Genomic DNA, 26,916 nt, shown 5'->3' with positions numbered 1-26,916 from the left:
CTTGCTATTGGAAGATGGAATCACTGTTTCCTCTGATTTCTCCAATACTTACCTATGGTCAATACATTCAGTACTGCAGTGCTATCTATGCACCTGCCTGGATATTAGTATTGAGTGAGGAATGCCCTCTTGATAGTGCCACATTTGCCTGGAGTTCAATATGCAGCAATCCAAAGAGAGGGCGTTCTCCATACAGGCACCCTGACTGTGGAATTCCTCATATACAGGCAGCATCAAGTCTTACAAGCTTTCAGTGCCATCTAAAGACCTATTTGTTTACCAGGCTTTTGACTGAATTTTTGTCTCTTTTCTTTTGCCACACTGTGCAAATTTTTATTTATCTGTTACTGTTCTCCCCGTTTTGATTTTTTGTCAGTGCTGTATTATTTTACTGTGTTTTAATGTTCATACCCTGCTTTGGGATTATTTTATAATGAAAAGTAAGAATTTTTTAAAATAAATACTGAAACGAAATAACTGTTTGACTGTGAAAAGGTTGCTGAAGACTACAAAAATGAGATCAAAGAAGCACCATGGCTTGATGCAACAGCTCCATGGTTTCTAGAGCACTGTTAGGAAGCAGGATCCCTAAATCTCAAGGCTTCCGCCCCTCCAGGGGGACAGTGGATATGATCTTCACCGCACGACAGCTCCAAGAAAAATGCAGAGAGCAAAACCAACCTTTGTACATGGTGTTTATTGATCTGACTATGGCCTTCGACACTGTAAACCAAACTGCTGTCTGGACCATCCTTCTGAAAACTGGATGTCCTAATAAATTTGTGAACATCTTGCGGCTCCTCCATGAAAACATGACGGCAACAATTTTGGATAAAAATGGCTCTCAAAGTGATCCATTTAAAGTGGGATCAGGCGTTAAACAGGGATGCGTCATTGCTCCAACCTTATTCGTTATCTTTATCGCTATGATTCTATACCTTGTTGAAGGGAAACTTCCCACTGGTGTAGAAATCATGTATCGAACAAATGGAAAACTTTTTAATCTCAGTAGGCTGAAAGCAAAAAGTAAGGTAATTACAACCTCTGTTATAGAACTTCAATATGCTGATAACGTAATCTGCGCACATTCAAAGGAAGATCTCCAAACTATCCTAAACATCTTCACAGAAGCATATAAAAAGCTCAGCCTCTCACTTAACATCAAAAAAACCCAAAGTGCTTTACCAGCAAGCACAAACCAATCCCTCTATAGCGCCATCAATCCAGCTTAACAGTGTGATGCTGGAAAATGTTGATCACTTTTCTTATCTTGGCAGCCATCTCTCCACAAAAGCTGACATAGACGCTGAAATTCAGCATCCCCTGAGCTCTGCGAGTGTAGCATCCTCCCGAATGAAGCGCAGAGTGTTGGAGGATCAGGACATTTGCAGGGAGACTAAAATGCTTGTTTACAAAGCCATTGTACTACCGACTATGCTGTATGCCTGTGAAACATGGACCATCTATAAACGCCACTTCCAACTTCTCGAAAGATTCCATCAACGCTGCCTCCAAAAAATTTTGCGAATTACTTGGGAAGACAGACGGACTAATGTCAGCATACTGGAAGAAGCAAAGATCACCAGCATTGAAACAATGATTCTCCAACATCAACTTCGCTGGACCAGTCATGTTGTTCGAATGCCTAATCATCGTCTCCCAAAGCAGCTACTTTATTCCCAACTTATGAATGGAAAATGGAATATTGGTGGACAGCAAAAGAGATTTAAAGATGTTCTTATAGCTAATCTAAAAAAAGTAACATAAGCATTGAGAACTGGGAAGCTCTAACCCATGAGCGTTCCAACTGGAGGTCAGCCTATATTAAAGGCGCTATGGACTACGAAGAAGCACGAGTACAGGGCGAAAGGGAGAAACGAGCTCAACGGAAGGCATGTCAAGCAAACCCTCACCGTGATCACCTTCCACCTGGAAACCTATGTCCTCACTGTGGGAGGCTGTGTGGATCCAGAATTGGCCTTCACAGCCACCTGCAGAACCACTGTTAAGACTCTACTCTTGGAAGACAATCTTACTCGGTCACGAGTGATCGCCATGATGATGATGAGGAAGCAGGAAATGTTGCTTTAGCTCCACTGTGGGCAGATGCTGTTATTGCATCCTTTCAGTGCGAACCTTCTGTATTCCATGAATAGCAATTCATATAGCTAGATGGTCCCCAAGTTTCAAATAACAGCTTTAAGAGTAAAGGAGCAAACAGTTTTCTAAGCAGTAGAACTAGAACACTGCTTCACCCTGCTCCCAAAGGCAATTCCATAAACATCTACAGCAACAGGCTGACATAGCAATGAAATGCATCTTGTTGTGGTTTCCAAGGGGTCTGGCCTGTGAAAGGCTACCTTTCTTGGCCACTCCACCTCGAACTGCTAGTCATGTTATTCAGTTAGGAACCAGCCAGTCAGGGACCAAAGTTCAGTGTCAGAGAATGTGATTAATAACCAAGACCCCAGATTCAGTTTCTGGTGATTCCAGTTACAGAATTACAGAGACTCTGGTGACAAGACTCCAAACAGACAGAGTTGAGGACTAAGACCCCTTCCTGAGATATTACAGAGCTGCTACTAATCACTAACCATTTTTGGAGGTTTCTAAGTTTTTAGGCTCATCCATTTAGCCACTGATGCTACCCATCTAATCCAGGACACCTATGATTTAACCCAAGATTACTGGTATATACCCAATTATTAAATTAACATAACTCCCAAATAGTTTGTAGAGTTGGGTTGATTTGCTATTTGGCTTCTGTGCAGACAGTACAAACTTTGTAATTCAAATACATATCAGTTGGGTAGCATCAAGTCTCCATATCTCCAACACTTGGGATTATCAGAGTAATTAAACAGTAATGTTGGAGGCCAGTGCATTATTAATAATACTCATACTGTATGAGCCTGAGTCACAAGTCCAGTAGTGTTGAACTTACTACATAGTGGGCCCATAGTGTACATGCTGAATATGAAGTGCTGTGACTACAAATGCATGGGCACAGAGCTGCCAAATGTAGATCTGCCCTTCGGAGGTACTCACAAAGCTGGAATGCACTTTTCAGAGCGAACTTGGCAAAATTACAGATGAGCATGCCAGCACAGAACCGACACCTAAGCCAATACCTAAGCTTTTCCTACTAAGTTGCTTGCTTCTGCTCCCTCCTTAGCTACCTATAACTAGAGCAGCATTTACAGGGCGGCCATCTCCCTTGGGAGACAGGATATGGGCAAGCTGCAGGTTACTGAATTCCACACCATGCCTGGACATCCTCAGGACAAAGAAGCGAATGCCCACAAAATAAATGCACTCTGCAGATGCTCAAAAGCACTTTGCTCAAATGCCCTTTAAAAAAATGGTCCTGTTGACAGAAAATAATTCTGCACATACTCAGAAGCATTCAACCTCAGGTGCCAGAATTTTTGAGGACAACTTAGTGGTGTGATACAGAGTTAACTCCTTTCAAGAATCCATTTAAAACATGCCAGACAATTTACATGGTCCTCTTTCTCACACCCAAGTACTTCACAGAAGCCATTTTTGTCTTTGGAAAGAGCATGACAGAGCAGGCTTTGCATGCGGGTCTCAAGTTCGAATTCCAGCAACTCCAGGTAGGGCTGGAAAAATTCCTGCCTGAAACCCCGGAGAGCCACTGCCAGTCAGCGTGGACAATACTGGGCAAGATGGATCCATGGTCTTACTCGGTATAAGGCAGCTTCCTATGTACCTCTATCTTCAACGGTTTGTCTGTTAACTAACAGCCCTCACGAATCACGGGGCTTTCTTCCCCCATGACTCCCTCTCGCATTCCCCCACACCGAGTCTGCCTGCCTGCGCCTCAGCCCGCGGCTTGCTTTTCCCGCCCAAATCGCTGGACGTCGTTACCAAGACGCCTCTGGGCGGGCCGACTGCGGACAACGCCCACAGGCGGCGGGGCGACGCTCACAGCTCCGGCAGCGAAGGTTATCTCGGGCGGGGCTGGCGCCGGTGGCCCAGGCAAAGGGGTGTGCGCGGGAAAGGCGGAGTCCGCCAGGGAGAGACCCCACCTCCGGCGGGATGACAGAGCCAGTCAGGAGGGGGCAGCGCGGCTGCCGTTGCCTAATACACAGACCGCGGCGTGTGCTTCACTGCGCCTCCATCAGCGTCTCTTTGTGTCCGCCGCCGCCGCCGTTGCTATGCGGGATTACGACGATATCATCGCCTTCCTGGGCGAGTGGGGCCCTTTCCAGCGCCTCATCTTCTTCCTGCTCAGCGCCAGCATCATCCCCAACGGCTTCAACGGCATGTCGGCCGTCTTCTTGGCCGGCACCCCCGAGCACCGTTGCCGGGTGCCCGGCGGCGCCAACCTGAGCGCCGAGTGGCTCAACGCCAGCATCCCCCTGGAGGTGCGCGACGGGCGGCAGGTGCCCAGCCGCTGCCGCCGCTACCGCCTCGAGGCCCTGCTCAACTTCTCCGCCGCGAGCCTGGAGCCCGGCCGCGACGTCAACCTCAGCCAGGTGGAGCAGGAGAAGTGCCTGGACGGCTGGGAGTACAGCCGAGACCCCTACCTCTCCACCATCGTCAGCGAGGTAGGGAGGTGCCCGCGCGCTCGGCGGGGGGACACGAGGCCCGCGGCGGCGGCTGGCTGGCTGGCTGCGTTGTCGCTTCGAGGGGCTGAAGGGGGGACAGGAGCTGCGTGGGCTGGGCCAGGCGCGCGAGTGTGGAGGGCGGCAGCCGCCGGCTCCGACATGGAGTAGGTAGGGTCGGGGCGAAGGGAGGCGGGGCCTCGCTGGGGCCATGTTGTGTGAAGCTTTCCGAAGAGAAAGATGCGCGTGGAAAGAGCGGCCTTTGGGCACGTGTCACTCGCGCGCCTGCATCCGTGCCTTCTGTGTTTCCGTGCGGCTACTCTTGCCTGGTTTCCGGAAAGGGGAAGAGGGAATTGAGGAGCCTTTAGCCTGCGCGCTGGGGCTGAAGAAGCGTTTCTCATTTTTCGGCCGGGTTGGTGGTGGTTGTAGGACAGGGACGGTGACGGTTTGCCTGCTATGGTGCGGCACCTTCCTCCGCATGCTGCGTTTCAAATCTTGAAACTAAACGGCGTTCTCCACCGCTTCCCTTCTGCGCTTAAGGAACGTGGGGACTGTGCTACTTCGTTTATGATTGCACGTGTGTGTGCTTATGTGAGCGAGAGAAAGGAGGGGACGCGACGCGCAAGCGACGTCTATGCATAAATTGGACCCTCTTGCGGGCGCGTATGATGCCGTCGCCTTTGTATGACATGAAAATACGATCCTTCTTTATTTGCCCCAGTTTGCAGGAGGATGTGTAATCAGAGACGACTCGAGGCGATTCACAGGTGCAATAAATTAGACATATTTAATAAATCACAGCAGATCAAGAGGGAATCGGGACTATGAGATGAAGGCACAGTAGATAAGAAATGAGAAGAAAATAAATTAATTTCAGAGAAACTATAATACAATGGTTAAATGAAAATTGCAGCGCAGAACAACTTGGACAAAAGAAGAAGTAGTGGTTCTTACATACCACGGTTACAGCATGCAAAATTAGCTCCAGCTAGGCCTTTCTAAACCCTACATGTGCCCCTAGTAAAAAGAAACGGAAATAAGGAGAAAGGAAGGGAATCCTAGGAAATTAGATTTATTCAAAGCTGTCCCCTGCTGAAAAGCTAGCTTTGTGTAAAAATTATAAGGAGCAGTGCTGATAAGGGAGGAGTAAACTCTTCCAAAATAAATAACAAAGATTAATCAGAACTTTGCAAAAAGTCTGTGGAAAACTCAGCACTGAAATACCTGAGGTGTGAAATTATAAGTAAAAATAATTAGATCTAAAAGTGAAGTTCCATTTCCTCTGTGTTCCAGAGAAAAGAGATAAGTTTCAGTGCACACAGGCCATCAAAAAGGACACCCTCCCCCATCGTTTGTATGTGAAAAACAGAGCAGAAGCTAAGATGTAGTCCAGTGAAGGAGAACTGAAGTTTCTCTCAGTTCCTTACCTCCCCAGTCTCTTCCTGCTCCCCGACTGGTTTCATCTCTTCCACCCCTTCCTTCATAATTAAAATTTCAGTTCTGTATTGGTAGATGGGAGGCCAAGGGGAAAGGCTCATTACACCACACTTTACTGCTCCAAAGCAGATTCCCTGTTGTCTTGGGGCAACTGACATGGTCATATTATTTATTTATATTTAAAATATTTTTAGGCTGCCTTTTAGAGTAGGAGCCCTCCGAAGCAGGTGTACAACAATAACATTCATATAATATGTATGCAATAATAAAAACAGCAAATGTTTTTTCTAAGTTCTTATCAGACTGCACTCTGGGCACAGAGCCATTGGAAGAATCCAACTTTGTACCTTTTCCACACTTGTGCATCGTTTCGTAGCTTAAGACCTGGTCACCACAGCAACTGTCAGAATCCAGAAATCCAGGCCTAGAGAATCTCTACCCTCTCTTCCAACAGGAAACAGTCAGACAATCATTCTGTTTATGAGCCAAACCAAAGATTTCCATTCCATAGCTCTGTAGGCCTTGTCCCCAGTACCCCTGAACCCCCAGAATGGGACCTGAGTAGCATGAATAAGATCCAGCAGGAATTACAGGAACCTGTTTACAGATCTAGTCAATGAAGCCTTATAGTGCCCTGGCTTACAGTCATTTGATGTCACGTCTTTAAATACGTTATTATTAGATCACTCACTGCTGAACATGTGAACCGTCTCCACTGCAAAGTATTAGGTCCCAGGGCAGCCTTCCCCAATCTGGTGCCCTCCAGATGTTTTGGACCACATCTCCCAATATTTCTAATGATTGACCACGCTGGCTGGGACTGATGGGAATTGAAGTCCTAAACATCTGAAGGGCACCAGGTTGGGGAAGATGATATGAATGTGTTGTAGGTTAGGTGGGTGATCTGTGATGGCTGATTCACACATGGAAATAAATTGATATTGAAGTCATCACACAAGTTCATACATGTGGAAAGTTCATAAATAGATGGGTACATCAGTGTGTCATATGTGATCTGTAACAGGTCCCAACTTGTGGATGGATGTTGTGCTTTGTCTCCATGCTTGCACACACACATACTGACAAAGCAGTAGAACTGAGCTTTGTATAAGTTACTTAGATAAATAAATAACCATTACTAGCACACTAATTATGTCAGGTCAAATTAGAGCAATTTCCTGTGGTTCTGTTGAGATGGATAAGTGTATGTACTTGTATAGAATAACATCAGTGTGGTAGCTAAGGGTGTGTCATTCAAAGGGTGTTGTCATAATATAATTTTTAAAAACATGTTTTCCTTCCTCAAGTGGGAAAAGAAAGGAATGTAGTGCCAAATTAGATTGCCAAATTATAGCTCTAATCTAAGATAAATCTGGTAATAATAATGTTGAGCAAACCAGGCATGAAATAACCTAGAGATCACATTAGGTCTCAGTTTCTTTCTTCCTATAAAAAAAAATGGTGCCACAAGCAATTATTCTATTGGAATAGACAGCTCTGTAGAAGAGAGTTGAAATTCTGACTCACTGGCATTTAAAAACATTCACTTTTCACATCCACAAACTTCTGGAGCATGTTAACCCCATGCTTACCTTTGGCATATACCACAAGTTATTTATTTAGCATGATGATTCTCACACTTTACAGTATTGACAGCACAATCCTATACATGCCTACTCAAAAGCAAGTCCCATTGCATTCAATGGGCCTTACTCCCAGGAAACAGGCTATAGGTTTATAGCCTAAGACTGATTTGATTGTTTGTGGATGCTATAGATCAGGGGTCCCCAATCTTTGTGGAGCCATGGACACATTGGGGAATTTGACATGCCCTAAGGACGCAATCCTGTAGAGAAAGATGGGTGCCTCCGATCTCCCCTGAAGTTGGGGGTGACTGTCTATCCAATGCAGGGTGGAAGCATCACGGAGGACAGTATTCCCTCCGTGCTGCAGCCACCCTGCACTTTGCCTTAGACGTGTGCGCATCTAAGTGCGGCTTTGGGGAGGGGGTGGGAATGAGGCTGAAGAGCACATAGGAAGCTGTCTGAAACAGCTTCCATGGTTTCCTCCCATACCCGCCCTCAGGAACATCCGGGTTTCTCCCCTCTGTGCTCTGTGTTACGAGCACGGAGGCGGTGGGGTTCTCTTGGCCCTGGCTATGACAGGGAGGGAGCATGGAGCACAGTTTCCCAGCAATTAGCGCCGTGTACAAGCTCATAGCTGGGAAACTGAAAAATCATATCTCCCCCAGACGCTGCCTAGGGAACGTAGGATTGCTCTCTTAAAAGCCCAGTAAATAAAAGCTACAAGTATTTATGGTTTTGCATTTCATAGAAGTGGGGCAAGTTGTTTACAAACAAAAAGTTGTCTCTGATGGAATTGAGATCCAAGTGGTGATTGGTAACTTGAATGCCCTTTCTTGGAAATGAATCCTATTTTTGCATAAACACGCATTGTTCTAGTGACATCAAGTATTTTCAGAATCGGGCATATTTTAGTTAGATGTTTGCATATTTTAGTCCTGTAATTACAAGCTAATTCAGATGTAATGACCAAACAATGGTTTAGCTGTTAGGTTCAAGGCTCAGGCTTATGTGCTTCCTCCTTCACCCTGTCCTCATGTACTCAGATTTCCTTGCTGACTTACTGGTTTGCAGTAAACCAAGAGTTGGCAATCTTTTTTTGTCGAAGGCCTCATTCCTTTATGGGTATCTGTCAGGGACTACATGTTGGCAGTGAACAAGGCTGAAGCCAGCAGTGGGTGGGGCCAGAGCAAAAAGTGAGTGGGCCACCCTTTTTCTCCCACCTTCTTTTCTCGATCTCCCTTCCAAGGAAGGGACAGATAGCTCTTACCAGAGCTCTGAACTGATTGCATGCAGAGGGCTTTTGAAATTAGGTTGAGTGCCACATGAAATTAGGCAGAAGCCTGCACCTTAGCAGAAAAACATAGCTTGCCATTACATCTGATCCAGGCAAACCATAGTTTCTGTGCAAACCACAATTAGAAACCATGGGCTGTACATTTCTGTGCTCCAAAAGGACTACAGTGTTAAACGAAGTTCCACTGAACGTAAAATCCGTGAAGAACAGATGCTGTCCTTTCCTGAGAGCATGAACAAAATCCTGAGAGCATGAACTCCAGATAATAACTGTCTGGTGTTACCAGTTGGGGCCCCATCTGTTGTGTGTTGTTTGGTTTTAGTTTTTGTGAACTGCCCAGAGAGCTTCGGCTATTGGGCGGTATAGAAATGAAATAAATAAAATAAAATAAATAAAATGATAAAATCTTCACTCTTTTCAACTCGTCGTTTCAGCATTTGACAGTATTTGGGGCAAGTTCTCAGACATAGGGACAAAACTACCCTATTGTGTCACTTGCTTACTCGTGCTTTGGTCGGATTCTGCTTTGCCTTAAAGGCTTGCATAATTATCAGGGAATTAGCAGAGAAGAAGGAAAAATTATAAACAAAGTTTCCTGTTAAAGGCTTAGTCAATTTATATACATGTGTGTGACTTTAAATAGAGTTGGCTTTATTTCCAAAATTTCTGTAAGTATGATATATGGTCCTGTAGACTTCTCTGAGTGCCTTGAGTTTTGAGGCTGGATTGGACACAAAGTTCCTGACTTAGCTGTGACACAGGGCCCGTGCCCTCACCGCTTGCCTCCTCTCTTTGCATGCCAGTTTTAGTGCTTCAGTCCTGGTCTCTTTAAACCAGGTTTTTGTTACATTCGAAGCGGGGAACAAGTTTAAATGTTGTTGTTTTTACTAAACCATATCTGAAACCAGCATCAAACTGTGGTTTCAGATCCTGGTTAGTTCTCTGTCCCTCCTCTACCAGTCCACAGCAGGCTACCAAAGTTTTGGCAGGCTAGTAACTTTTGTGGATTTATTAACAGGGCTGCATTAAACTGCAGTCCTTGTTTCTTATGTAACATGAAAGCGTGGTTTAGAGAAACCAAGATCAAAGTACCAAAGCATGAAGGAGGTAGTTTGCAAATCTGACAGTTGTTCCCGGCATAATGAGTATGTTTTATTAAGTCAGGTACATCCAAACTGGCATTCTACCTTGTTAGCTTTTTCATTTTGTCTCCATGATTTCATCCACATGTGCATGCTTACTCATACAGTGTTCCAAAGGATTGGTACCACCTTTTTATTTTTGCCAGGTTTTGGCCTGGACATTTGCTTCTTAGATGGTTCTTTTGTGCTTGAATTCTAAAATGTATGGAAGGCTATCTGATTTTAGAGGATTCCCCTGTTTTATTGTAATATATGTATTTTTATCCATTTTGTTTTAGTGGGTTTTTTTTAAGTTGGGTCCAACAGTATTCTCAGACTATGATCCAGATCCTTACAGTAGCATATGACCACCATTCAGAACAGATATACCCCTGATCAGCCCACTGAATCCCCCACTATTGTAAACTCTAATTTATCCAGATCGATCTTCTTACATTTATTCGCCTTCATTGAGTCCACCACTGATTTCAGGCACAAATGCAGAGACCTCACTGCCTCACCTGGATTTGACGAAAGAGAGAAACAGAACTGGGTGTCATCATACTGATGACATTTAATTCCATACCCCTTGACAAGTTCTACCGGTGTTTTCATGTAGTGTTTGAAAAGCATGGGGGAAGAAAATTAAATTCTGAGGAGCCAATCCTCCTGCAGAACAATTTCCATTGGAAGGAACAGCCATCCCTCAGCACTACGTTCTTGAATCTGTGATCAAAAAAGGAGTGGAGCCACCATAGTGTGATGCCCATAGCCCAAAAGGTGATCCAGAGATACCATGGTTGATGGTATTAAAAGCTGCTGGGAGGAATAGGGAAATCAACAGTCACAATCACTCTGTCCTTCCTTCAACAAAAGTCTCCAATCAGGGTGATGAAAGTAGTTTTAGATCCAAAGCCAGGCCTTGAAAGCAGACTGAAATGGATCTAGGTTATCACCCAATCCCATCCCCTTCAGCACCTTGCTCAAAAAAAGACAGATTAAGGCTTTTATGTGGTGGCATCTTTTGCAAAACAAATTACCTGTCCATGAACCTACAACCTGCTTCTGAGATTGTTCATGGTCTTAGTAGACTATATTGTTTATTAACTTTTTAAGATGACCTTGCCCGACTTAACCCCTGCTACTTTGAAAATACCTTATTTGGTTTGTTCTGAATAGTTCCAGCACAGGTACAAACTGGTGCTGGTAGTGGGGAAATAAGACTTATCCTTAATTTGGGGAGTAATTCTGCTCCTCTGTCTTGGAGTACTAAAACAAAGTTAAGTTCTTGGCCTGCATAGTTATAGAGGAAAATATGAAAACATGGAGATAAGAGTAAAAATGTTCCATCATTGGAACAGCAAATATAGGGTGCAATGGAAGTTGTAATTAGCTTCCCTGTTTGTTGACTCCTCAGTGGAGCAAAGGGGAGATAAGAAAGAACTACAGTTCTCCTCCTCTTCTTTCACAGCGAAAGCAGAGAAAAAATGTTATGGAAATCTAACTTTTACTGGCCAGCACTGTACACTTCGTGAGGTGGAGATAAGGAAGCATGAACATCTTGCCTATCCTGTGCACACTCCTCTAAAAGATGGTTGCAGCATCTATTGGTATTTAGGGCCAAGCTAGTGCCTCTTTGCACTAACTTACAGTTTTGTTTTGTTTTTAAAAACTTATTTTATTGGGTGGGGGAGATACTAATTAATGGGATCAGAGCAGGCATGGAGAGGAAATTTAATCCTTTCGTCCTCTTTGTGGTCTTGAGGAAAATGCTTCTTCTGGCAACCCATGTCAGGGCAATCCTTAGTGGCTGAAGGAGTTGGAGTTAAAAGCTGCAATTTATACTAGAGATCTAAAATTTCTGGGTTTGCATTGGCCAGTCTTATTTCAGGGGAAAGGGTGGGGGGAGAAATGTGAGGGAATATTGATACCTGCAGTATTTGCTTTCTAATGAATCTTACCTTACTTTACAATAACTACAAATATATCCTGTTTTACTTATGGATGTAAGCTGCTACCCCCAAGGTAACTAATAGAGCAATCCAGGGAGTGCCCAGAGAGTTCTGGGCTCCACCGGCAGGCACCCATTAGAGCAGAAGGACTCTCCATCCTCATTTCTGTTGCTGTTCCACTAGTCACACTTTTGAACGCATCTAGTAGAATCAAGAGGATGGAAGCTGGGAGGCTTTGGGATTCTGAATATCCTTGGTCCCTCCTGCCCCCTTCCTCCTCGTTTGCATCCTCACAGTGTCTGTGGCCTCGAAGGAAAAACTGCAATATCCTATTGGCCCTGGAAGACTCTCCCAGGGTACTATAGGATTGCTCTCTATGTTTTTGCCAACTGGGAAAATAACAAGAGAGAAAATAAAATAAAAGTTGAAAATTGAAACTGTCAGCTTTCTAGTAAACAAAGGCAGGGTTTATTATCTGGAGACAATTAGAAATAGCATACAGACCTTGACATTGCCACACACAAACAGAAGGGTCTTTTACTTTTTTAAATGAAAAAGCTTGAAAATAAACATTTCTATAATGTTATCAAGGAATGACACTAAATTTGGATATTCAGTTACACTTTGTAATAGTGTATCATTATTATACACAGCCTGCAGTGCCATGCACGCTTTACTGGGAGTGAGCCCCACTGAGCTCAGTAGATGTTCTTCCAGACTCCCAGATGGAAGTCTTACCTGAATATGCTCTGCATTTTGCAACATTTTGAAAGTACTTCTGCCTAGGGAGTTGGTGTCCCCACCCCTCCACACCCAGTCCTTCACATCTCTAGGAGAACGTACATTGCATTTGGGTATCTAGTGTTTAATTGGCGTTAGCAGATAGCCCCAGAACAGATGAGCTGTCTCCCGCTCAGACATCTTTCTTCTCCTTCAAGCCAAAATAGTATTCTTTCTTCTTCCCCCTGCCCCACACTTTTTCTCCAGTTTATTTCATCTTAAGGCAGAAAATTCTGTTAAGTCTTTTACACCCAAAATGCAATGGCCAACAGTTTCTCTGATCCTGTCTTAATTCTTAAATTCAGCCTGAGTGACATGAGAGCCAGTGTGGTATAGTGGCAAGAGTGTTGGACTGGGAGCCGGGAGATCCAGGTTGTAGTCCCCACTCGGCCATGGAAGCTCACTGGGTGACTTTGGGCCAGCCACACACTCTCAGCCCAACCTACCTCACAGGGTTGTTGTTGTGAGGATAAAATGGAGAGGAGGAGGATAATGTAAGCCGCCTTGGGTTCCTTGCAAGAGGAAAAAAGGCGGGATATAAATGAAATAAATAAATAAATAAAGTCATTAACAGTTCCAGTTCGTTTTGATAGCTGGTGACAGTCGCTAAAAATACCTTTGCTTCTCTCTTTTTTAAAAAATGTAGAATAAAAGCACTAAAGTTCAATAGCTTTACTGCAAAGCTTCTGGCTATACCATTTTATGACTTTTTCAGTTTGCCTCAAAGTCTATGTGTATTCTTGTGTTTGTTAAGTGGTGGTAATTATTATTTGAGACACATCCACTGCAAGGAACTGTTGCACTTTTGTGGAAATAGGAATTAATTAGAAATGAACTACTCTCAGTGAAGATTAAAAACTGACTAAACCAACTATTGCATCATGGCCTTCCCGCATGATCAGTTTTTACCCTCATAAATATGCACTTTCTACTCCAGTCCATACACTGCCTATCACGACATGCTGGTATCTCCATTTCAGTCACTGGGTGCAATACATTTTGTATTTGGGGAAAATGCTGTGCTTTGCCACAGTAGTCTGTCCGTTGATATTGTGATGGCTGTGTGGCATGGATTTTCACAAGTGCTCATAGACACCAATAGGATTTTCCTTGTGACAAGATTAGTTGGAGGGGACCATTTTCTCCTACCCTACCCCAGTTATCTTCTCTCTAGGCTCACACATTTCATGAACTTTAGAGAGCAATCCTGTGGCCCCTAGACAGCTTCTGGGAGACACAGGATTGTTTGCTTTTCTGCCTCCAAAGTCAGGAAACTGTGCTTCCCTCCCCAATTCCCTCTCAGCCGGGAAGGGGTGGGGGGAGATTGGGGATGTGGGGATATGAGCTTTCCCCAACCGTCCTCAGCTTCTTTCCCTCCCTGAAGCCTATACTAGATGGATGAAACACGCATCTAGCTAAAATGCAGAGCAGGAGGCACAATGGGCCTCTCACTCTGCCTTGGGTACTCGTAAGCCCCCAAGTTTGGAGGCTTATGAGTACACAGGGCAGTTCCGATAGGATTGCACTCTTATTTAACCCAAAAATCAAATGTTAAGGCTTTTTTTAAAAAAAAAAAAAATGTTGCTGTGTGCTCCCTTGCACTGAAATGATCTAAGTATCCTGGAAGCATCTGTTAAAGTGAACCATACATAAGTGATTTCTAGGAGTGGTGCTAAGTTGCTATGTATTATGCAAATTCCCAACAATTGTACATCAGCTTGAAGCTGAACATATCTTCTACTGCTACAACATCAGGAAATTATTTTAAGTGAATAGGTTTGTATTATAATTCTTAATTTCACTGGCCTCTTTCTTGAAACCTATGCTGTCACTCATAGCTTATTCATAATTATTATCCAGAGCAAAGACTCCTCTGCATGGTTCCAAATCTACTTTCAACAAGGATTGAATACCGTGGTTTCTTCTTGTGCCATAAGCTTCTAAATGTGTGAGCCACTTAACTCAACTGTACAAATATTTAAGGATTACTCAAATTGTTTTTGGACAGGTGGTGAAAGGACAAGAGTAGCCTGCTTAAGGTGGCAGTCTTCTATCTACCTATGTAGGTGTGAGCACCACTGTACTCAATGGTATTTACTTCTAGACAAGTATAGAATTCATAGTAGATATCTTCACTCTCCCCTTCCAGGAGACCAAACAGAATTCCAGTGTCCAGTCTACCTTTCATCCCAACCACCTGACACACCAGCTGAAGCAACTGTTACAAAGCACCTTCCTACCAGCGCTACAGATTGGTATCCAGTGAAATCAGTTTTTCCAGATAGGAAATTAATACTGGCACACAGCACATACAAGATTTCTAAATATATCTAAAATGTAGACTTTGCTAAAATAAATATTGTCATAGAAGAAAAAAAACAATTGTTTGCCATTGCTTCGGTAGTTGAAGGCTTTAAAGTAGACTGTTCTAATATCTTGGGATATAGTCCTAATATGCTTTAAATCATGGGATACTGACTTTTAGTATTAGAATAATGGCAACTAAGCATATTTTGTAAGACTTCATAAATACATAGCTTTCCCATAGAAAAAAGAGGAGAACTCCACCTAATTGATTTCAGTTTAACAAGACAGTCTGACCAAGGAATAAAATAGCATTTTAGTACATTTTTGTTGCATCTCCCTCTTTCAGTCTGCCCCAGCAGTATTAAAATTACTTGTGTGCTTTCCAGACAACAGCATAACAGACTGTATGTACTCTTGAAGTCTGGAGCCAAGATCCAGGGAATGGTGCAATTATTTCCATGTGCCCAATACAACTTTGTGTTTCTTGGTCAGCAAATCTGTATGTCATATTGCAAATGGGCTTTGAAACTGAAAGCAGTATCAAAAGCAGCTTGTGATGGAATGTTATATAGCATGCCATGAAAAAAAGTAAAAAATCTTCCTGGACTAGCATATGTCTTTAGGTTCTTCTAAAGTAGCTCCTGGATCCCAGATCATTAAGTATATGTATTAATCTATGTAATATGGAAGTGCAGTAAATTAATTTTCAGTTGAAGAGTTATGCATATTTTCCACTGAAATCAATAGAACTTAAATGTTCTTATTGTGCTCTTTTTTTTTTAAAAAATGTTTTTTTAAAATCTTGCACTAATATTTCTGGACTGCTGCATGTTGAATCTCTACAAGAGGTTTACAGTTCAATCCTATGCATGTCTGATTAAAAGTAAGTTCTATTGAGTTCAATGAGACTTACACTTAGGTAAGTAAGTATAGGATTGTAAACTAAGGCAGCAATCCTGATACAGTTACTAGGGAGTGAGTCTCATTTAATACAGTGGAAGTTACCTGTGAGCAAACATCTTTAAGACTTGGTGCAAAAAAGTCTAATAATTGTTATGATAAACACTTCTAATTTAGACTGCAATATGGAAGAACTAGCATTTGTGGGGTAAATTAAATTAAGCATAAATTAAAAACTACTCAAAGCCATATTTGGTGAGAAGCTGATGTTGACAATAGCACAATATGCAGGGATTGGCATGACAAAAATTCTGGCCATGTCTTATTCCTTACCTTGCACTGCACCTCAAAAATGTAGTATAAGGTGAGGGACAACTCTCCTGCTCTCTTCTTCAGCTCCAAGCCTGAAACTGGGATGAGGATAGTGGTGTAGCAGGTGGAAAGCCAAATAATAATAGTAAACTAAAAATTTTAGGCTTCCATCTGACTTTGGGGCTGGGGAGGAGGTAGGCATAATCTTGATCTCTTAGGCTTGTTCTGCTCGCCTTGACTGGCTACACTACCACTACGGTGATCAAGATTGTCAGGATCTAACAATATGCCATTTTAGTGACTTCCTGTCAAAGTTAGCACTATTGTCTTTTGTTGACACCCTCTGACTGATCTCATGGTCACAATATAGCTTAAAAGTCCCCCGTCCCCCCCCAGCAGACAGTTAAAAGTTAGCATAACATTTTAACATAAGTAATAGAAATCCTTCTGTGTATTCTCTGGTTTGTGGCCATCATGCAGGTGCCAGGTTACTGATGTTGGCTCAGTTCAGCTGTTGCAGCCAGGTTTTGCAGCTATTGGGAATATGCTGTGGGTTCACAAGTGCCCCTGGCATGTACCAATTCCCTCTTTCACTTCCTGGTTTGAAGTAAGCAGAAGTACAGACTTGGGAAGAGCAATCCTATGGGGATCGACAGTCGCCTCTGAACTTGGGAGTGACCACCTATCTACTGCAGGGCGGGAGAAGCAGTGAGGAGCATATATCCTCCATGCTCTCGCCACCCTGCTTTCACAGGCAGACAGCTGATTTCGGCTGTCTAGCCACGGGTCCTTGGAGCGCAGGGTGGGGAGGCTGGAAGACACAGAGGAAGTGTTGTACTGGCACTTCTGACCTCCCTGCCCCCAGGAATGCCCCGTTTCCCCTGTTCCACGCTGCGCTTCCATGCGCGGAGCACAGGGCCAATCTGCGCTGCCTATGAGGTGGCGTAGGAGGGGGTGGAGGTCAGTTCCTGGGAACCAACCGACCAATCCTATGGCCATCTAGCTGCTGACTAGCGGCCAAAGGATTGCGCCCTAATTGACTCCATGTGCTTTTTGCACTTTATTGCCATTTTACCCCATTATTTATGATTTTTCCTCTCTACATCCATATGAATATTATACATCTGTCATCTGAGGTTAGTGCATCATGCATCTGATGAAGTGGACTCTAGTCCATGAAAGCTTATGCCTTAATGAATTAGTCAAGTTCTTGGTGGTATGGGGATACCAAGTCATCTTGTCTGCCTCCTGAGGAATCTGTATAACGACCAAGTAGCAACAGTAAGAGCAGACCATGGAACAACGGACTAGTTTAAGATTGGGAAAGGAGTACGACAGGGTTGTATACTCTCACCCTACCTATTCAACCTCTACACAGAACACATCATGCGACGTGCTGGGCTTGATGAATCCAAGGGTGGAGTTAAAATCTCTGGAAGAAACATTAACAATCTCAGATATGCAGATGATACCACTTCGATGGCTGAAAGCGAGAAGGAGCTGAGGGACCTTATGACGAAGGCGAAAGAAGAAAGTGCAAAAGCTGGGTTGCGGTTAAACCTCAAAAAAAACAAGATCATGGCAACCAGCTTGATTGATAATTGGCAAACAGAGGGAGAAAACGTGGAGGCAGTGACAGACTTTGTCTTTCTAGGCGCAAAGATTACTGCAGACGCTGACTAAAGCCAGGAAATCAGAAGACGTTTACTTCTTGGGAGGACAGCAATGACAAATCTTGATAAAATAGTGAAGAGCAGAGACATCACAGTGACAACAAAGGTCCGCATAGTTAAAGCAATGGTATTCCCCGTAGTAACCTATGGCTGCGAGAGCTGGACCATAAGGAAGGCTGAGCGAAGGAAGATTGATGCTTTTGAACTGTGGTGCTGGAGGAAAATTCTGAGAGGGCCTTGGACTGCAAGAAGATCAAACCAGTCCATACTCCAGGAAATGAAGCCAGACTGCTCACTTGAGGGAATGATATTAAAGGCAAAACTGAAGTACTTTGGCCACATAATGAGAAGACAGGATACCCTGGAGAAGATGCTGATGTTAGGGAAAGTGGAAGGCAAAAGGAAGAGGGGCCGACCAAGGGCCAGATGGATGGATGATATTCTGGAGGTGATGGACTCAACCTTGGGGGAGCTGGGGGTGGCGACAGCCGACAGGAAGCTCTGGCGTGGGCTGATCCATGAAGTCACAAAGAGTCGGAAGCGACTGAACAAATAACAACAAGGTACTGCAAGACTCTTTGTTGTTTTACCTAAGGGCTATATGTATTTCCTTATCCATCACCACCACAACAAAAGTTTAACTCTTGACCTGCACCACTTCCTTGACTCTATCCATTACCCATTTATTCTAAAATAACTCATGAGTGATTTCCTCCCTACAAATTAGCAAACTGTGGGAAAGCCAGGCCCAGTGATGCTAAAGGTCTGCCACTACCTCCCTGCTTCTGTGCTCTTCTCCCCCCACAGTTTCCATTTCCTCCTCTTTCTGGGCCACATCTTTCTCTTCCTCCCTGCTACTTGCAGAGAGGTGCCACTTGTCTGCTACAAGCAGACTTTATGGGATGCGGGGGAGAGGTCAGGGCCGGCCACTGCAATAGGGGGCCCACTGGCATGATAGGGTTGCCTCATGCTGAGGGCCCACACAAACCTGCAGCCAGTCCAGGGGAAAGCTCTCCTAAACTGGGCTTCCCCTGTGGACTTTTCAAAAGCTTGCCTCTTGGGGTATCTCTGTACCTTTAAGATATTAACTGGTCCAAGTCACAAGGGGTGAGTGTTGCTTTTCCTCAGTTCTGAAGGTTTTTGCCTATTAAAGATTAGACTGTAGGTTCCTGAAAGATTGGGTTGGATATTCATTTAGAGGGAGTGTTGTTTCGGCGTCAGTTCCTATTTCTGCTTCTTTGTTTTCTTTGCCAACATGTGCTTCTGAAAGATGGGAGCTGGTCATCTGCTTCTTAGGTCCTGGATATATGGCTTCTAGAGCTCTAGAACTATTGCAAGTAGGCACGCTACCCCTGCGAGACAGAAAACATCTTAGAAATATCTTCCTCTGTGTTCGATTGCCAAGTGTTCTGATTTCCTAATTATACATCTGAATAAAAGTTTTTAAAACCCCAAATGGCTCTTCTGTGTGAATGTATACCTTGTATAACCCATAGATCTTATTTTTATACAATTTTCATTAATTTGTGTAACTGTTACCCTCCCTCCCTCCCTCCCTCCCTCCCTCTCACACACACACACACATTGCATGATGTATTGTCATTTTTTGTTTGGTAAACACATGTGGTAATGATGAGTGATTTCCTTCTGCCATGACAACCAATAGCTATTTTGAGTTTCACATGCCTGGAATTACAGCTGCTTTCTTAATTCTGGAGCCAACCTTTTTTGCAAGACATTGGATCATGGCTTTTATTAAAGCAGTGTTTTTAAGAGTACACTGGCTTTAGAAGTTGCTAGGATTCAGAATAAAAAGATGTATTTTTATTTGTGTATGTAGGGATGTCCCAAGAATATGGAAATGTAAGATCCTATTAAGAGTTAGCATTATTATGCAACTTCTTGTTGTTGTTGTTCAGTCGTGTCCGACTCTTCGTGACCCATGGACCATAGCACGCCAGGCCTTCCTGTCCTGCGCTCTCTCCCGGAGCGTGCTCAAGTTCATATTCATTGCATCGGTGATGCTATCTAGCCATCTCATCCTCTGCCGTCCCCTTCTCCTTTTGTCTTCAGTCTTTCCCAGCATCAGGGTCTTTTCCAGAGAGTTTTCTCTTCGCATTAGGTGGCCAAAATATTTCAGCTTCAGCATCTGTCCTTCCAATGAGCAGTCAGGGTTGATTTCCTTTAGGATGGACTGATTTGACCTCCTTGCAGTCCAGGGGACTTGTAAGAGTCTTCTCCAGCACCACAGTTCGAAAGCATCGATTCTTTGGCGCTCAGCCTTCCTTATAGTCCAGCTCTCACAGCCATACATTACTACTGGGAAAACCATAGCTTTGATTAGACGGACATTTGTCGGCAAGGTAATGTCTCTGCTTCTTACTATGCTGTCTAGGTTTGCCATAGCTTTCCTCCCAAGGAGCAAGCGTCTTTTAATTTCATGGCTACAGTCACAGTCTGCGGTGATCTTGGAGCCCAAGAAAGTAAAATCTGTCACTGCTTCCATTTCTTCCCCTTCTATATGCCAGGAAGTGATGGGGCCAGATGCCATGATTATAGTTTTTTTAATGTTGAATTTCAAACCAGCTTTTGCACTCTCCTCTTTCACCCTCAACAAGAGGCTCTTGAGATCCTCTTCGCTTTCTGCCATTAGGGTGGTATCGTCTGCATATCGGAGGTTGTTGAGAATTCTCCCGGCAATCTTAATTCCGAACTGTAATTCATCCAACCCAGCATTTCTCATGATGTACTCTGTATATAAGTTAAATAAGCAGGGTGACAATATGCAGCCTTGTCGTACTCCTTTCCCAATTTTGAACCAATCGGTTGTTCCATGTCCGGTTGTTACTGTTGCTTCTTGACCCTCGTACAGGTTTCTCAGGAGACAGGTAAGGTGGTCTGGTACTCCCATCACTTTAAGAATTTGCCAGAGTTTGTTGTGATCCACACAATCAAAGGCTTTAGCGTAGTCAATGAAGCAGAAATAGACGTTCTTCTGGAATTCTCTTGCTTTCTCCATGATCCAGCGAACGTTGGCGATTTGATCTCTAGTTCCTCTGCCTCTTCGAAACCCAGCTTGTACTTCCGGTAGTTCTCAGTTCGCATACTGCTGAAGCCTAGCTTGTAGGATTTTGAGCATCACCTTGCTGGCATGTGAAATGAGCACAATTGTGCGGTAGTTTGAACACTCTTTGGCATTGCCCTTCTTTGGAATTGGAATGTCAACTGACCTTTTCCAGTCTTGTGGCCACTGTTGAGTGTTCCAGATTTGTTGGCATATTGAATGAAGCACTTTAACAGCATCATCTTTTAGGATTTTAAATAGCTCAGCTGGAATGCTGTCATCTCCACTAGCTTTGTTGTTACTAATGCTTCCTAAGGCCCACTTGACTTCACTCTCGAGGATGTCCGGCTCAAGTTCAGTGACCGCACTGTCATGGCTATCAGGGACATTCAGATCTTTCCTGTACAGTTCTTCTGTGTATTCTTGCCACCTCTTCTTAATCTAATCTGCTTCTGTTAGGTCCCTGCCTTCTTTGCCCTTTATCATGCCTGTCTTTGCACAAAACGTTACCTTGAGATCTCAGATTTTCTTGAAGAGATCTCTAGTCCTTCCCATTCTGTTGTTTTCCTCGATTTCTTTGCATTGTTGATTTAAGAAGGCCTTCTTGTCTCTCCTTGCTATTCTCTGGAACTCTGCATTCAGTTGGATAAATCTTCCCCTTTCTCCCTTGCTTTTCGCTTCCCTTCTTTCTTCAGCTACTTGTAAAGCTTCATCAGACAGCCACTTGGCTTTCTTGCATTTCTTTTTCTTTGAGATGGATTTCGTTGCTGCCTCCTGAACAATGTCACGGACCTCCGTCCATAGTTCCTCAGGCACTCTGTCTATCAGGTCTAATCCCTGAAATCTATTCCTCACCTCCACTGTATATTCATAAGGGATATGATTGAGGTCATACCTGAATGGTTTAGTGGTTTTCCCTACGTTCTTCAATTTAAGCTGAAATTTTGCAAGAAGCAGCTCATGATCTGAGCCACAGTCAGCTCCAGGTCTTGTTTTGACTGACTGTATAGAGCTTCTCCATCTTTGGCTGCAAAGGACATAATCAATCTGATTTCGATATTGACCATCTGGTGATGTCCATGTGTAGAGTCGTCTCTTGTGCTGTTGGAAAAGAGTGTTTGCTATGATCAGCGTGTTCTTTTGGCAAAACTCTATTAGCTTTTGTCCTGCTTCATTTTGTACACCAAGGCCATGCCTGCCTGTTATCCCGGTGATTTCTTGACTTCCTACTTTAGCATTCCAATCCCCTATGATGAAGAGGACATCTTTTTTTGGTGTTAGTTCTAGAAGGTGTTGTAGGTCTTCATAGAACCGATCAACCTCAGCTTCTTCGGCCTCAGTGGTTGGGGCATAGACCTGAATTACTGTGATGTTGAATGGTTTGCCTTGGATTCGTACTGAGATCATTCTATCGTTTTTAAGATTGTACCCCAGTACTGCTTTTCCCACCCTTTTGTTGACTAGGAGTGCTACTCCATTTCTTCTAAGGGATTCTTGCCCACAGTAGTAGATATGATGGTCACCTGAATTAAATTCGCCCATGCCTGTCCATTTTAGTTTGCTGATTCCCAAGATGTCGATGTTCAATCTTGCCATCTCATGTTTGACCACCTCCAGCTTACCTTGATTCATTGATCTGACATTCCAGGTTCCTAAACAATATTGTTCTTTACAGCATCGGACTTTCTTTTCACCACCAGACACATCCACAGCTGAGTGTCCTTTCGGCTTTGGCCCAGCTGCTTCACTCTTTCTGGTGCTACTTGGAAATACCCTCTGCTCTTCCCCAGTTGTATATTGGACACCATCCGACCTGAGGGTCTCATCTTCCAGCGTCATCTCTTTTAGCCTTGTGATACGTTCCATGGGGTTTTCTTGGCAAGAATACTGGAGTGGGTTGCCATTTCCTTCTCCAGTGGACCACATTTTGTCAGAACTCTCCACCATGACCTGTCCGTCTTGGGTGGCCCTGCACGGCATAGCTTATGGCTTCACTGAGTTATGCAAGCCCCTTCGCCACAAGAAGGCAGTGATCCATTAAGGGGTATTATGCAACTATGCAGACCTATAGGCATCCTGGTGCAAAGAGGTGGGCTAATTAGTAACTTTAGTTGGAGTAATGGAGTAAAGTCTTAGAGATGGGGCACTGTGCCATGAGGAAAGTGGTGTTAGAAGAGAGATTTCTTCTTTAAAGAGAATGATGATTTGCTCTGATTGTTTTGAATAGATTGTTCTGAAAACAACTACACAACTTCCTCTTGCAGCCTTCAGTCATAAGTCAGCTCAATTCCTAAGGTATAGTCCTTTCCCATATAGGCAGTGTTCTTGTACATGGGCTCAACAGATCTTTGTTTCTCCCCCTTCTCTCTCCACCTTCACACACACCATCCTGTAGATGCATAAGGGTACATATGTAGGTAATGTGCCAGGACACTGGGAAGGTCTGTGAGAGTTTCCCTTATTCCCGGCCAGCTCTCTCACTCTGCTCAGTCATGTTTTGTGAGCTCCAGAGTCTGAATAATTTGTTTTAAATGGTGGAAGAGGCCTAGATTGGGATGTGGGGGACACATACAGATCTCTCATTCCTGGTACATCTCATCATGCTATCTGCATTTACCCCCATGCATGTGTCTAGGGGAGTGCAAACAGGTTACCAGTGCAGGGAAGAATCATATCTGCAGGAGATAATGATAAAAGTTGAAAGATCTGGTAATTGCAGATTCCAGCTCTTGATCCCACATTAGTAATGCGTGCTTTTATACTAAATTTCAAAAGACTTTGCCCCATGATAATGTTTAATCAAATGACAGAAACATGTTGGCTAGTTAATGGCTAACATCTGAAGCTCTGATATTTCAAAAAGGGAGTTTACAGAAGATCAATAAAAAGGTTACATTTCTACGGTTTCATGCGTGGTAGTTATTTGATGCCTTACAATAAAATTGGGCTCTTTGCGGGGACCTTTCTTTTTGGGGACTCTTATCCTTTGGAAGGTTGATCCTCTGCTTGTGTACTGATGTATTGTAGTCTTCACAAACAATAGATGAAGTGTTGGTAATCCTGTACCACAGGGGTAGGCAACCTGTGGAACTCCAACTATCCCTGACTGCTAGTCATGTGAATTGGAATTGATGGAAGTTAGAGTCCAACAACATCTGGAGTAAAACAACATCACTCAGTTGATCTTAACAACTATTGTCCAGAATCTGACTTGCTGTATCTGGACAGTGTTTGAGCATGTGGTGGCATCTAAGCTCCAGGTATTTTATGGATAAAACTGATAGTTGTTGTTGTTGTTCAGTCATGTCCGACTCTTCATGACCCCATGGATCATAGCACGCCAGGCCTTCCTGTCCTGCGCTCTCTCCCGGAGTATGCTCAAGTCCATATTCATTGCATCGGTGATGCTATCTAGCCATCTCATCCTCTGTTGTCCCCTTCTCCTTTTGCCTTGAATCTTTCCCAGCATCAGGGTCTTTTCCAGGGACTTTTCTTTTTGCATTAGGTGGCCAAAATATTTGAGCTTCAGCTTCAGTATCTGTCCTTCCAATGAGCACTCAGGGTTGATTTCCTTTAGGATGGACTGATTTGACCTCCTTGCAGTCCAGGGGACTCGTAAGAGTCTTCTCCAGCACCACAGTTCGAAAGTATTGATTCTTCGGCGCTCAGCCTTCCTTATAGTCCAGCTCTCACAGCCATACGTTGCTACTGGGAAAACCATAGCTTTGATTAGACGGACATTTGTCGGCAAGGTGATGTCTCTGCTTCTTACTATGCTGTCTAGGTGTGCCATAGCTTTCCTCCCAAGGAGCAAGCGTCTTTTTATTTCATGGCTACAGTCACCGTCTGCGGTGATCTTGGAGCCCAAGAAAATGAAATCTGTCACTGCTTCCATTTCTTCCCTTTCTATATGCCAGGAAGTGATGGGGCCAGATGCCATGGTCTTAGTTTTTGTAATGTTGAGTTTCAAACCAGCTTTTGCACTCTCCTCTTTCACCTTCAACAAGAGGCTCTTTAGATCCTCTTCGCTTACTGCCATTAGGGTGGTATCGTCTGCGTATCTGAGGTTGTTGAGAATTCTCCCGGCAATCTTAATTCCGACCTGTGATTCATCCAACCCGGCGTTTCTCATGATGTACTCTGCATATAAATTAAATAAGCAGGGCGACAATATACAGCCTTGTCGTACTCCTTTCCCAATTTTGAACCAATTGGTTGTTCCATGTCTGGTTCTTACTGTTGCTCCTTGTCCCTCGTACAGGTTTCTCAGGAGACAGGTAAGGTGGTCTGGTACTCCCATCTCTTTAAGAATTTGCCAGCGTTTGTTGTGATCCACATAATCAAAGGCTTTAGCATAGTCAGTGAAGCAGAAATAGACGTTCTTCTGGAATTCTCTTGCTTTCTCCATGATCCAGCGAACGTTGGCGATTTGATCTCTAGTTCCTCTGCCTCTTCGAGACCCTGCTTGTACTTCCGGTAGTTCTTGGTTCACATACTGCTGAAGCCTAGCTTGTAGGATTTTGAGCATCACCTTGCTGGCATGTGAAATGAGCGCAATTGTACTGTAGTTTGAACACTCTTCGGCATTGCCCTTCTTTGGAACAGGAATGTAAACTGACCTTTTCCAGTCTTGTGGCCATTGCTGAGTGTTCCAAATGTGTTGGCATATTGAGTGCAGCACTTCAACAGCATCATCTTTTAGGATCTTAAATAGCTCAGCTGGAATACTATCATCTCCACTAGCTTTGTTGTTACTAATGCTTCCTAAGGCCCACTTGACTTCACTCTCTAGGATGTCCGGCTCAAGCTCAGTGACTGCGCTATCATGGCTATCAGGGACATTAAGATCTCTCCTGTATAGTTCTTCTGTGTATTCTTTCCACCTCTTCTTAATCTCATCTGCTTCTGTTAGGTCCCTGCCTTCTTTGTCCTTTATCATGCCCGTCTTTGCACAAAACGTTCCCTTGAGGTCTCCGATTTTCTTGAAGAGATCTCTAGTCTTTCCCATTCTGTTGTTTTCTTCAATTTCTTTGCATTGTTGATTTAAGAAGGCCTTCTTGTATCTCCTTGCTATTCTCTGGAACTCAGCATTCAGTTGGGTATATCTTCCCCTTTCTCCCTTGCTTTTCACTTCCTTTCTTTCCTCAGCTACTTGTAAAGCCTCCTCAGACAGCCACTTTGCTTTCTTGCATTTCTTTTTCTTTGGGATGGATTGAGTTGCTGCCTCCTGAACAATGTTACGGACCTCCGTCCATAGTTCCTCAGGCACTCTGTCTATCAGGTCTAATCCCTGGAATCTATTCCTCACCTCCACTGTATATTCATCAGGGATATGATTTAGGTCATACCTGAATGGTTTAGTGGTTTTCCCTACGTTCTTCAATTTAAGCTGAAATTTTGCAAGAAGCAGCTCATGATCTGAGCCACAGTCAGCTCCAGGTCTTGTTTTGACTGACTGTATAGAGCTTCTCCATCTTTGGCTGCAAAGGACATAATCAATCTGATTTCGATATTGACCATCTGGTGATGTCCATGTGTACATCATGTACACGTGATACAACATGTGTACATACAACAGCCTCTTGTGCTGCTGTGATACATGTGATACAACAGCCTCTTGTGCTGTTGGAAAAGAGTGTTTTCTGTGATCAGCGTGTTCTCTTGTCAAAACCCTATTAGCCTTTGTCCTGCTTCATTTTGTACTCCAAGGCCATGCTAGCCTGTTATCCCGGTGATTTCTTGCCTTCCTACTTTAGCATTCCAATCCCCTATGATGAAGAGGACATCTTTTTTTGGTGTTAGTTCTAGAAGGTGTTGTAGGTCTTCATAGAACCGATCAACCTCAGCTTCTTCGGCCTCAGTGGTTGGGGCATAGACTTGAATTACTGTGATGTTGAATGGTTTGCCTTTCTATCATTT

General features: G+C 43.8%; 1 protein-coding gene across 1 annotated transcript in view; it reads left to right on the top strand.

Moving 5' to 3' along the window:
* Window positions 1-4,052: 4,052 nt before the first annotated feature.
* The window catches only part of SLC22A4 (solute carrier family 22 member 4), an 87,114-nt gene continuing 64,250 nt past the window's right edge, over window positions 4,053-26,916 (top strand). The window contains exon 1 of the mRNA XM_084838844.1: window positions 4,053-4,574. Within this exon, the coding sequence (XP_084694970.1) occupies window positions 4,182-4,574 (393 nt within the window). The 5' untranslated portion in view covers window positions 4,053-4,181. The remainder of the gene's footprint in view (window positions 4,575-26,916) is intronic.

This window comes from Heloderma suspectum, chromosome 2 (genome assembly GCF_057233095.1).
Source record: "Heloderma suspectum isolate Gila_16-S chromosome 2, 16-S_ref, whole genome shotgun sequence".
Classification (NCBI taxonomy): Eukaryota; Metazoa; Chordata; class Lepidosauria; order Squamata; family Helodermatidae; genus Heloderma; species Heloderma suspectum.
Note: the sequence above shows the minus strand (reverse complement) of the source record. Positions and strands in the feature narration are given on the sequence as shown.